Source organism: Neofelis nebulosa, chromosome 9 (assembly GCF_028018385.1).
Source record: "Neofelis nebulosa isolate mNeoNeb1 chromosome 9, mNeoNeb1.pri, whole genome shotgun sequence".
Taxonomy (NCBI): domain Eukaryota; kingdom Metazoa; phylum Chordata; class Mammalia; order Carnivora; family Felidae; genus Neofelis; species Neofelis nebulosa.
Genome location: NC_080790.1, coordinates 135220927 through 135232589, shown reverse-complemented (window position 1 = coordinate 135232589; position 11663 = coordinate 135220927). Strand labels below are relative to the sequence as shown.

Below are 11663 nucleotides of genomic sequence, written 5' to 3'. Positions count from 1 at the left end.
CAGGTGTATCCCTTTGATTTCTTGTACTGTGTGCTCCTAGTGCATCAAGCTATGTGTTTGTTTCTAGCTGCCAACATCCTCTCCTCAACCAAAGATGGTGAACTTGACAGTGGAAGGGTTGAAGTTCCTGACCTGTGCTTTCATGGCCAACTTTTGACATAAGGAACTAGATGCCAGAGACGTCTAATTGTAAGGAAGAGGCCAGCACAGAGAAATTTGTCCGCTGTGCTGATGCAGTCACAGAAGCTTCAAAGCACAACTGAGCAGGGGCGCCTGGGTGGCTCAGTAGGGTGCTGACAGCTGAGCCTGGAGCCTGATTCTGTGTCTCCCTCTCTCTCTGCCCCTCCCCCACTCGTCCTGGCTCAAAAACAAATATTGAAAAAAAATTCAAAACATAGTAGAGCTTCAGTGGTCCATCCAGTTAATCCCCGAGGGACAAGGGAGGCTTTGCTCCTCAGTCTTGAGCTAAGCCAACCTCTCCGTCCCCAGGATATTTCACACACCATCCACCCAAGCGTCGTTCATACGACATGACTAACTTCACCAGTGACACCGGCTAAACTGCCATTTCCCCAAACCCACACGAGCAAAGAAAATAGCTCATTGTGTTAGCACAACATTAACACACGAGTCACACGCCGCGCTGCTTCATAACCGGCAACGGTTCCGGCTCCCCCGGAAGAGGAATGCAAAGTTCTCTGTAGGCTACAAAGATGTTTATTCGTTTTCACGGAACTTAAGCGGCTCCTTTTGTCAGATAAAAAATTAGGGCTGAGCAATGGCTTACATTTTTAAAATAGATCATGTTTCATTCCCCTAGTTCCATAAAAACAGTGTTAAGTACGAGCAATCTGTACATCTTGCTGGTGAATTCACCTAGTCCCTGACCCTCTGCATCATCTCCAGTGTCTCTGTTCTGTTGGGACCACCGGCCGGAGTGGAGTGGAGTGGAGTGGAGGTGGGGCTCACTTAGGAGAGAAGGCCATGGCTATTTGGTTTGATGATTGGTTTTATTGCTTGCCCTGTCTTTCCACTTCCTCCATGGAATCAGAGTTTCAGATTTCAGCTCTTAAACCTGAGGGACTGTCAGCTTTTCTTGCATAGGCATTGCTGGGGATCTGAAAGGTATGCAGACCGGTAGAGAAGGTGGTTGGGAGCACGAAGCCAACTGTGTAGACAGACCAGGCCACAGGAGGAATTGCCCACATTCCATGAGGCCTCTCACTGAGCCGTGTAGATGTCCTTGGAATTAGATCCCAGAAAGGCAGTTCCAACGTTAAATGGGTAAAACCTTTTGGCAAAGGGCTCATTGCTTTAAAAGGGGAGGAAAAAAAAAAAACCACTTTAAAGATGTTGCAAGTGGAGAATTTGTCCCACAGAGCTTCTTGGAAGAGAACTGAAATTACGGACATAGGTTGCTAAGGCTTAACCAGGGAACTGTCAGCAGCCAGGTGGTAAAAGGATGGTCAGTTTATGGTATCTTGAGTTCTCTGTCACACACGTAATCAGGCAAACAAACAAAACCTGGAACTCCCTCACCATGGTGGCAGGGCAGAATTTGTTGAATTGGGTTCCTAGTGTGGACAGTGCTTTGTGTGGGTAGGGCCTGGAGGGTACATTACATGGATCCCACAGAAAGCAATTCTCTCTGGTTTGCCTGCTCCTATCTGCTTCAAGGACAAAAATCTCCATTTGGACCTGTGTGCCTGAGTTTCTGTTCTTAACTAATGTCCTTAACGGCAAAAGGGAAGACCTCAGGTCAGGTCAAACACCCTTTACTGGGTGAAACTGGCTCAACGGAAAGTAATTACACATCCCCTCCCCCAGCCGGGTTGTATTATTTTGCATTATTTCCGCAGTTGCCTCCCATTTACAGCAAGTGCTACTAAGTTTCCTTTCTAGACAGTGATACAAAATCTTTTCCTATAGAACATAATTTCACCTCAATTAAAAATGGGAATAGCAATACAATGTAAACATTGTGACCGTAGTTCTGGAATGTCTGAAGCTGGAGATCTAGATTGAGCAAAGATTGTCTGAGCTTTCTGCATGCGCAGTGTCCGAATTCACCCGTGGACCAGCCCCGGCCGAAGCCGAGTGATGCCATTAGGATTGGACAAAGTTTCTGCATTTTACCTAAACAGGGACAAATGGCCTAGTTTCATGAAATGAGAGAAAACCTGCCTGAGGTAGGCGTCCACCCTGTCCAGATGTGAAGGTTGTTGAGGATCAAGGAAACACACCAGAAATAGTTGTGGGTTTTCTTCCCCCCGAAACAAGTATAACCAGTGTCAAAGTGTTGATGCTAATTTAGATCCTGATGACCTACTGGGAAATCTTAAATCCTGCTTCATTAATTGTGGCCCCGGCAGCTGTTTTGCAGAATATTGCTTATTAAACCGCAGGCAGCCTGACAGCAGATATTGGAGAAAGGGGAATTTTTGAAACCAGCTTAATGAATCACTGCCCTTTGAGAAGTGGAGCAGAGATGAATCCCTGGGGCTTCTCCAGACTAGAACCTCACCACCGATCTTCCAGAAGGAATGTTTTGTGGAGGTGACAACTCGATTTGTGATGTTTTGCTGACATTTTAGATTAGGTATACAAGCCCTGTGATAAACAGCATTTACAACATGTGTGGAGCAAAATGATTACAATTATTAACAGAAACCCTGGGTTTTGCTGGGAAAGGTAAAACTTATTCGTGAGAACATAGCAATTAGCTTCCTGTCCCCACCCTACCCCCAAAAAGCTATATCCTAAGACTAACCCCAAATTTCTATCTAAAAGAACTAGGTTTGCAGGCCCACAACTGAAGAGTTCATCAAGGCTTTGCAGCTGGAGGCTTAAAAAATCCCACTTTGCGAAAATATCTGACGATGAAGGGCACGGAAACCAAGGTAATGCTGATTCTCACGGGTGCAAACAGCTTGTGGATGGCGTAGGCCACCACGAAGGTACTTGTGCCCGCCGCCATTTTTGACTGCACCAGTGACTCCTTAAATCCGAGTTTAAGCAGGACTGCAGACATGTCCACACCGCTGGGGGAAGAGGCAAAAAACGAGACAGAGAGAGAGAGAGAGAGAGAGAGAGAGAGAGATTATTACTGCAAGGGATTAGACAATCAATTTGCCTCTAAGATTTATGGCATTTAAAAAATTTGGGGTGCCTGCGTGGCTCAGTCGGTTAAGCGGCCGACTTCGGCTCAGGTCATGATCTCGCAGTCCGTGAGTTCGAGTCCCGCGTCAAGCTCTGTGCTGACGGCTCAGAGCCTGGAGCCCGCTTCGGATTCTGTGTCTCGCTCTCTCTCTCTCTCTGCCCCTCCCCTGCTCACGCCTCTGTCGCTCTCTCTCTCTCTCTCTCTCTCAAAAATAAACAAACATTAAAAAAAATTAAAAATTTAAATGTGCTGAAAGCTGCAGATGTATCAAAGATTCATAGGAAAAGTGTTCTCATTCACCAAGAATCCTACACGATCGTCTGTTACTGTCAGGGACCTTACCTTGAAATGACCGTGTAAAATACGCCCAAGGAGATCAAGGAGATTCCAATGTGCAGCGACACTCCAACAGCACCATACTCTTGAAAAATCTTTCTCAGCTGCTGTGACTGGCTTGGCTTTCTGTCCTCCATGCTGCCGCCATCCCTGCCTGTCGTCGCAGTGATTTTGCCGGGGTCCTGTGCACAGACCACGGAAGGGGAGATGTGCTGGGGCAGGAATCGGCGGCTTTCGCGTCGCACAGCGTTCCGCTCTCCTTCCCACCCAGTGAGAGACCAGCTGCTGTCCTTCCTCAGCCAGCCGAGGCTCCTGCCCATGTCAACACTGAGCCTGCCGAAAGGCTGGGTATCGGGTATGATCAACAGAATGATGGGCCCCCAAGATGTCCGGGTCCTGGTCTCCGGAACCTGTGAATATGTTACCTCACGTGGTAAAAGGTGAGATTTTGCAGATGTGACTACGTTAAGGGTCTTGAGATGGGTAGATCATCACCGATTTCCCGAGTGGGACCAGTGGAATCACAAGGGTCCTTATAAGTGAAGGGAGGGAGGCAGGAGGGTCAGGGAAGGTGTGAAGAGGGGCGGCCCTGCGGCTTTGGAAGCCGGAGGAAGGGGCCCCAGGCCAGTGAGTGCATGTGGCCTGTAGGAACTGGAGAGGTCGGGAAGTGGATTCCCCCTCAGAGCCTCCAGAAGGAAGCAGCTCTGCTAACGCCTTGCCTTTAGCCCAGCTGAGACCCATTCTGGACTTCTGGCCTCCACGCCTGTGAGGTAATAAATGTGTGTCGTTTTAAGTCCCTGGATTTCTGGTGAGCTGTTAGAGCATCAAGAGTAACTAAAACCTCGGGTTCACACACTTGGGGACGGGGATGATGCTTTAGTAAGCACCTTCTCTGAGCCAGGCAAGGCTCAGATGCTTCTCTCCACCTGCTGTAGACTTTCGTCCTCACAGCCGCCTTCGAGGTAGATCCTGACTTTCTTCCCAAATCACACAGGAGCAACACAGGTTTCCAGAGGCCAAAGAACTGGCCCCAAGTCACCCAAACTAGAAGCCAGGTAATCTGGGTCCACAGCCGGAGCACATGACACCCATCCTCGACTCCACAAAACAAGGGCGGTGTGTGCAAAATAAAATGGAGTGGAAGCTATGGTGTATTTACCACCAGAATCGAGGTTTACAAACCCCTGAGCTCTGGACAGAGGGAGGGATGATTCCTGGGCCATAAATGCCCTGCCCGGGGTTTGCATAGAAAGGACGCATCTATTAACATTTATTGAGCACCTACAGGGCCTGGATCGTTTGGGAGAAACAACCCAGGAACACTGGATTTCTTTAAAAAAAGAAACCTCCAGGGCTCCCGGTGGCTCAGTCAGTTAAGCGTCTGACTTCTGCTCAGGTCATGATCTTACGGTTTACGGGTTCGAGCCCTGCGTCCGGCTCTGTGCTGACAGCTCAGAGCCTGGAGGCTGCTTCGGATTCTGTGTCTCCCTCTCTCTCTCTGCCCCTCCCCAGCTTATGCTCTAAGTAAATAAACATTAAAAAAAAAAAAATGTAAAAAGCTCCTTCTCAACATGGAGAGTGCCTTGTTTATGAAAGGATTTCTTGAATCCTAATGACCTGTCTCACAGCTCTTCCTGGGACAAAGTATCTGGGTCAGTTAGCTCCAGTTCTTGGCTTGTAGCAGGATGGCTTTTGCCTCGTATTTTTAGAGTGTGCAGCATATGGAGCCACACTTCAAAGGCAAGAGGGAGGAGGGTGACAACCCAGAGTCCCCAGGAGGTAGGAACAGGACTCCCTGAGGGAAAATAAAACAACACAGGGACCCAGAGCAGCACCTCCAAACCCTGCAAGGTTCCTCTGGGCCGCAGGGGGCCTCCCAGCCCGCTCCTACCCTGCTGCAGGAGTCCCAGCCCTGCGGGCTTAAGCTCTGACTCAGCAAGTGGGGTGGGAGCCTTCGTATGAGTTCCCAGGTGACCCAGATGCTGCTGGTCCGTTTGTACCTCTGTCCAGGGGTGCAGCGTCTGATTCTGTGCTTTGGGGTGAGGCCTGGGCATTGGGATTAGTTATCAGTTGCCCGGGGTTGCCAGGTAAAGCCCCTGCTTCCCAATCCTGCTTCACCTCTCTCTGCTCTTTCCTGCCCTCAGCATGTTCTCCAGGAGGGTCTTCCCTTGTCCTCAGATGCACCTGCTGTGCAGCTCACTGGGGGCTCCTACCCATAAGCCTCGCTCTTGGAATTAATCTCAATTTCATTAAATGTTCGCATTCCTGGGAATCAAATGTGCAGGCCACTTGCAGAGTTACGAAAACAAAGACTTAACCAAAGGGGAGGGGCGGTTGAGATCCAGTACTGGGTCATGGGTCTCAGAGGGTGCATTTTTTTTTTTTTTTTAATTAAGTAACCTCTACACCCAACGTGGGGCTCGAACTGGCAACCCCTGAGATCAAGAGTGGCACTCCGCCGACCGAGCCAGCCAGGCACCGCAACCCCCGCCCCCCCCCCCCCCCCCCCCGCCCCCGAGAGTGCATTCTGATGGGCAGTAATGCGTCACTTATGAGAGGTTTTAGGAAAACCATCTGTGTCCTCAGGATAGGCCCCTTCTACTGAGCCAGGCCCCAGGCTTAGCACTTTAAAGGTGTCATTTCATAAAACCCCTCATAGTAAACCCATGAGTAGGCACCTCTGTGGCTCCCATTTAGACAGATGGGGAGACTGAGGTTCTGGGGAAGCGGCAAACTGGCCGTGGGTGCCTGGCTGGGTCACTGCACGGGCCACCATGAGGCCACATGACTTCTGCAGTCAGACTCGCCTTCTTGTCCTGTAAAGGCTGAACATTGCTAAAGTTCTGGAACACTTTTCCAGGACTTCAAGGCTTTGGTGGGGAGAAGGGAAACCAGTCAGTGCCTTTAGGCTGGCCAGCACGTGTGATCGTCCCTTCCCTCCGAGCTTCCGTCTGGCTCTGCCACCCACCGGCCAGGAAGGCTGCTCAGAGCTCAAGTTCTTTCCGATAAACAAGGCCCCACCCGCCTTGTAGCTGCTGAGGAAGCCCTGGGACAGGAGCTGCCAGATGGCAGGCGCTGATAGGACAGTAATCTACAATCTACCGACCAAGTGCCAGACAACGTTCTGAGGCTGAGGAGGGAGAAAGCCCCTTTCATTTTCCACCCTTGACACTTGGCCCGACCGAACTTAATCATGCCCTGTCAGTCCATTCACCAGAACTGAGCGGAGCTGTCTCTGTTGAGGGCTCTTTTCTTTGCAGCCTCTATTTTGGCAAAATGCCTTTTGGCCAAAAAAGAAAAATACAGAGGCAGCCAAACTTCCAGCTACAGAATAAGCAGCATCTACTGCAAAACAACGGGAGGGATAAACTATTCAGACACGATGGACAATCTCCTGTTAGGCAGCAGCAAGGTTCAGTGCTAACTTTCTAGAGTTTGAATCTTGGACGGTTTTCTTCCTTTCATCGTGGTAAAGGGAAGTATCTTTAAGCATTGTGAGCCATTCGGTTTTCTTCCTAACCCTGAGGGAGACTAAGAGGCTAAAATAAAGGAATTTGGGAGGGGGTGACTTGTAAGAGTGGGAGTTTCTCAGGCATTCATTTCTTTGTGAAATAACGCTTCAGGTACCTGTGATATGATGTGTTAGGCACTGCCCAGGGTGCATACAACAGTACACATCCCCTAGCATCTGTGCTTAGCCAAAGTGCTTTTACATCCTTGCGTGTATGTGTGAGTGTGTGTGTGTGTGTGTGTGTGTGTGTGTGTGTGTGAGAGAGAGAGAGAGACTCCCTCCTCCCCTCAATCCTAATAGTTATTAAAATACAAAAGGCTATTTGAGAAGGGGCAGGAGGTTTGAGGAATGAGCCAAAGATTTTGTTCAAGAGTTGCTCACATTGTTTGGAGTGACACCTGTTTTCACCGGGTCGCTAGGTAACGATAATACCAACCACTACGTTGTATTTACTTTGTACCAAGCATGGCTCCGAGTCCTCTGAAAATATCGATGCAGATCATGCTCACAACAACCCCGTGACACAGGTGTCATCCTCACCTAACGGAAGAGGATCCGGGAAGCCCAGAGAGGTTGAGTTAACTTCCAGAAGGTCACGCAGGAATTATCTGTCAGAGCTGGAATCTGAACCTGCCCAGTCTGGTTCCGAGGCTTCCGCTCTTAATAACTAGGCTCTGCGCCTCACTTACGCCCGGATAACAGCTCTACGCGAGGCACTGCTGCAAATGTAGGGGACAGCAATGAACGAGGTAGACAAAACTCTACCCTCAGGGGGCCTAGGGTCTAGTGGGAGGGTAGGGGCAATAAACAAAAGCAAAGCATCAGGGCAGCCAGATGTGCCAAGTGCTGTGGAGAAACACCAAGGAGGGGAGGCAGACAGGTCGGACTGTGGGCAGGGACGCTGCCGGTTTAAATAAGGTCATCAGGAAGGGGCTCCCTGAAAAGATAGCACGTGAGCAGAACCGACAGAAATGAAGACACCGGGGCTCAAAGCGAGCCAGTCATCTGCCCGAGATTTCCCTCCCGTAGTGTGAGTGCAGGCAGGCTAGGCAGCTGTTAGGTGACACGCAGGCCACGGAATTGGGTTAAGTGAAAAGGGCAGGATTCTCCCAGTTACAGTGGAGACTCCCCGCTGAAGGCAGACGTGGGTGCGACTCTCAGGTACTTAAATTCCTGGCACATTTGGAGACCCCAGCCGCACTCCCTACTCCCAGCGGCCAAAGCCAAGGTGCCTGTGAGTAACCAGGGGCAGTTGACAGGGGCACCCCTCCACCTGCTCTCAGGCCCCCCCCCCCCCCCCCGGGGAAGTGTCTTCTCAGGGAGGTGACACTTTGAGTGATGAGTATGTTCTGTCGTAGCATCCTGTTAGGTTCGATCCCACTTGGATCCTGCCCATCTACCAGTAGCTCATGGGACCCTGTGATTTACACATTTACCGTGACAATGACAACAATAGCTAACGTTAATTTAGAACGTACCCGATGCCAGGTACGCACATTACCTTGTTTCACACTCAAGCTCCATGAAATGTGAATTATTAACATCCCATTTCACGGGCGAAGAAACTGAGAAATAGAGAAGTGAAGGAATCTGATCAAGGCCACAGAACTAGTGAGTAGAGACAGGAATGCAGGGACTCTGCGACCACACTCGTCACCACTGTATACACACATCATGCACATACATACACACGTTCGCACATGCTCACATACACAAACCTGCCAGTGCCTGGGCCTGGGCTGGGGACAAAGCTAATGCTGGCTGACGGGACACACAAGCAAGTCAGGAGACCATTCCAGGTGGTAAGTGCAGGACCAATGGGGGGGAGGGCAGTGGAGGCACCCAAGGTATCACTGGTGGTCAGGGAAGGCTTCCTGGAGGAAGGGACAGGTGGGCTGATCCACAAAGAATCACTAGCAGGCAGCCAGATATGTGTAGAGGGCTCAAGACTTAGAGACAGGATCTACTGGCTACCAGACGGTGGAACAAGAGGCAGAGTCAGGGTGTGAGTCCCCAGGGAACCATCATTCGGGAAGCTCCACTGGCACTGTGCTCAGGCCTGCTTCCCAGCTCTTCTGGGGAAGGTCTGACTTTTAGCCCTTTGAAAGGTCAGCAAGCAGGCTCAGAGCCTTCAGCTTCCTTGGGGTGAGGTCGCTCACACAGCTGGGGAGTGGAGGGGCTGAATCCCATCCCCTGGTGAAGCAGGCAAGGCCTGAGGCACTCCTCCGCAGGAGGCCGGGTTCTTCAAGTCCCAGCTTGTTAGGTCCTGTGTCTCCAGACCGCCCTACTTTACTACTGTTTTTCTTTAAGAAGATGAATTTAAAAAAAAAACAAAAACCCAAAAAACTGTAACTTTTTTTTTTTTTTTTTTTAAAGGAAAGTCCCGTATTACCACTCCGAAGGGAAAGAGTTTTCACTTACCACCCATAGAAGGCAACTGAAATGAAACAGGATGAAAAACAGCGTGTTTCTTGCCCGAGTCTTGCCTGAAGTCTGGCAGGGAGGCCTGGTCTTTTGGTTAGATAAAAAGGAGCAGCTGCAAGTGCTGGGAGGTGTTCAGGGCGGCAGCACCCCGGCAGCACCCCCGGAGCCGTTCTCCCCCGCCCAGTGCGGAGGACGTTCCAGAGCCACTTGCAGAGGGAACAACTCTGACAGCCAAGTGAAGGCCTTAACCAAGTTCAAGCCCCAGCTATAATACTCTGGGCTACCACCGCTGTGCCGGTCGATGCTCTGGGAACCTGGGGCTCTGCCAGAGACCGTGTGACCTTGGGCAGATCACCAGACCTCCCTGAGCCTCAGTTTCTCCGCCTGTCAACTGGGAGCCTCGCTCCCTCGGCTCGTCGGGATTGGGGCCTTGGGAACCCTGGAGGGGCTCGGCCTCGCACAGCTGGGCGAGCCAAGCTGTCCTTGAGCGGAGGTCGGCCGGGATCCGGGCGCCCCAGGAGCAGGGTGGGGGTGGGGGGAGGCTTACCTGGTGGCCTTGGCTGTGCCCACGGGCCGCACGCAGCAGCGGGGCTTCGGGCCCGGGCCGGAGCAGCGGCAGCAACAGGGGCGGCGGCGCGCAGGGGGCAGCGGCACCCAGGAACCAGGTAGTGCGAGGCCGGACCCGGGCGCCCACCCGGCCCGCTGGGCCCAGCAGCGCCAGCAGCCCGGCCATGGCGCGCGGCGAAGCGCTGCCGCCGGCGCAGCGGCCCCGAGTGGGAACGAGCGCCGGTGGGCGGGGCCCGCCGGAGCCCGAGCCCAAAGCGACGTGGGCGGGACCGGAGCCGCGCGAACCCTTCCAGGCCCCGCCCACCCACCCACCCGGCCCCTCCGGCTCCCGAGCTGCCCGATCCCTCCAGGCCCCGCCCACCAGACCCGCCCCTCCGGAACTCGAGCGGCACGCGGGGTGGGAGGGGCGGGAGCCGAACGCGGAGTGGGCGGGGCCGGACCCGGAGGCCCCGGCGGAGTTCGCGGGGCGGGAGATTCGCGCGTGTTCCCCACTTTTGGAGTTTATGCGGCGTGGATTTCTGCCGTGTTCTGTAGGTTACAAGAGTCAGGGGGGCAGCCCAGATTCGAGAGTAAGGGGGTTAGACTCCTCCGACGTGATGGAAAGTGGCGCGGTCACGTGAGGAAGGCTTATGGGATGGGAAATATTGTTGTGACCGTCTTTGAGAAATACAGTCGGCCACAGTTTTTAATAACTATTAATTGATGATAGTGATAATAATCATCTTTGATCTCCATTCTACAGAAGAAGAAACTGAGGCTCAAAGAAATAGAGCCTTCCCTGAGGCCTCTTACTTCGTACACTTCTCAGGCTTGACATCTTTAGAATTTTTTGGTTGAAATTAGAGGATTCTAAATGTTTCTAAATCTTTGCTAATTTAGGCAAAAAAGAGTTTAGCACGGGGAATTAGTGCTTGGAAACTCATCAGAAAAGCTAGAGAAGTGGGCAGCAGGCTGAGCCCCCAGGAGACTCTGGACACACTATTGAGTGGCCGGCCAGAGAAGCAGCCCCCTCAGCCACAACTGGGAAGGTGGGCGTCAGGAGTTGGCCGGTGGAATGAATGAATTCTAGAACGCACTGCCAGAGCTGTGATCCGGGGGGTCAGGAAACTGCTGCCACCGCACCTGCTTTCCAGCTCCCACAAAACAGGTTACTGGACTCTGGAAAGGGGGAGTTGTGTCTCTGCCACAAATACCCGCCCATACCCACGGCCTGGCGACCGGACACCTGAATTCTGCGGCAGAAGGCCTCCGCGTCTCCGCAAACTTGTTTCCCAGCACCAAAGAGCCCAAGCCGCAGGACGACGCCTTTGCCCCATGTCCGCCTCCAGAATATTGTATGAGTGCAACCAACTGGCAGAGACAAATTCACATCCAGAAACTCAACTGCAAAGGAGTCTTGGAAACCTTAGCCTTTCTGCCCGGAAGGTTCTGGAAGGAGCTGGGAATGGATGTGCCTAGATTCAGTTGGGCAACGAATGAAAACTCTTTCCGGAACCCTCACGCTTCCACCCACCGTGAAAAGCCCCTTCTGTCCCATTGGCTAGAACTGTGTCACATGATCGCTCTTAGCTGCAAGGGAGTCTGGAACTTGAGGATCTGGCAACCACAAGCCGAGCTGGCTTTGTTGCAGGCACGTTGTCTCCCCGAATACAGTTGAGGTTCTGT

The 11663-nt window shown here is 52.0% G+C and overlaps 1 protein-coding gene across 1 annotated transcript; it reads right to left on the bottom strand.

Moving 5' to 3' along the window:
• Positions 1-701: 701 nt before the first annotated feature.
• Positions 702-10230, bottom strand: FAM210B (family with sequence similarity 210 member B). Its single transcript, XM_058686026.1, has 3 exons — positions 9979-10230; positions 3503-3678; positions 702-3041 (listed from the first exon to the last, which is right to left on the bottom strand). Exons 1-3 carry the CDS (start codon positions 10162-10164, stop codon positions 2825-2827), a joined length of 579 nt encoding a protein of 192 aa, XP_058542009.1. The 5' UTR covers positions 10165-10230; the 3' UTR covers positions 702-2824.
• Positions 10231-11663: the final 1433 nt, after the last annotated feature.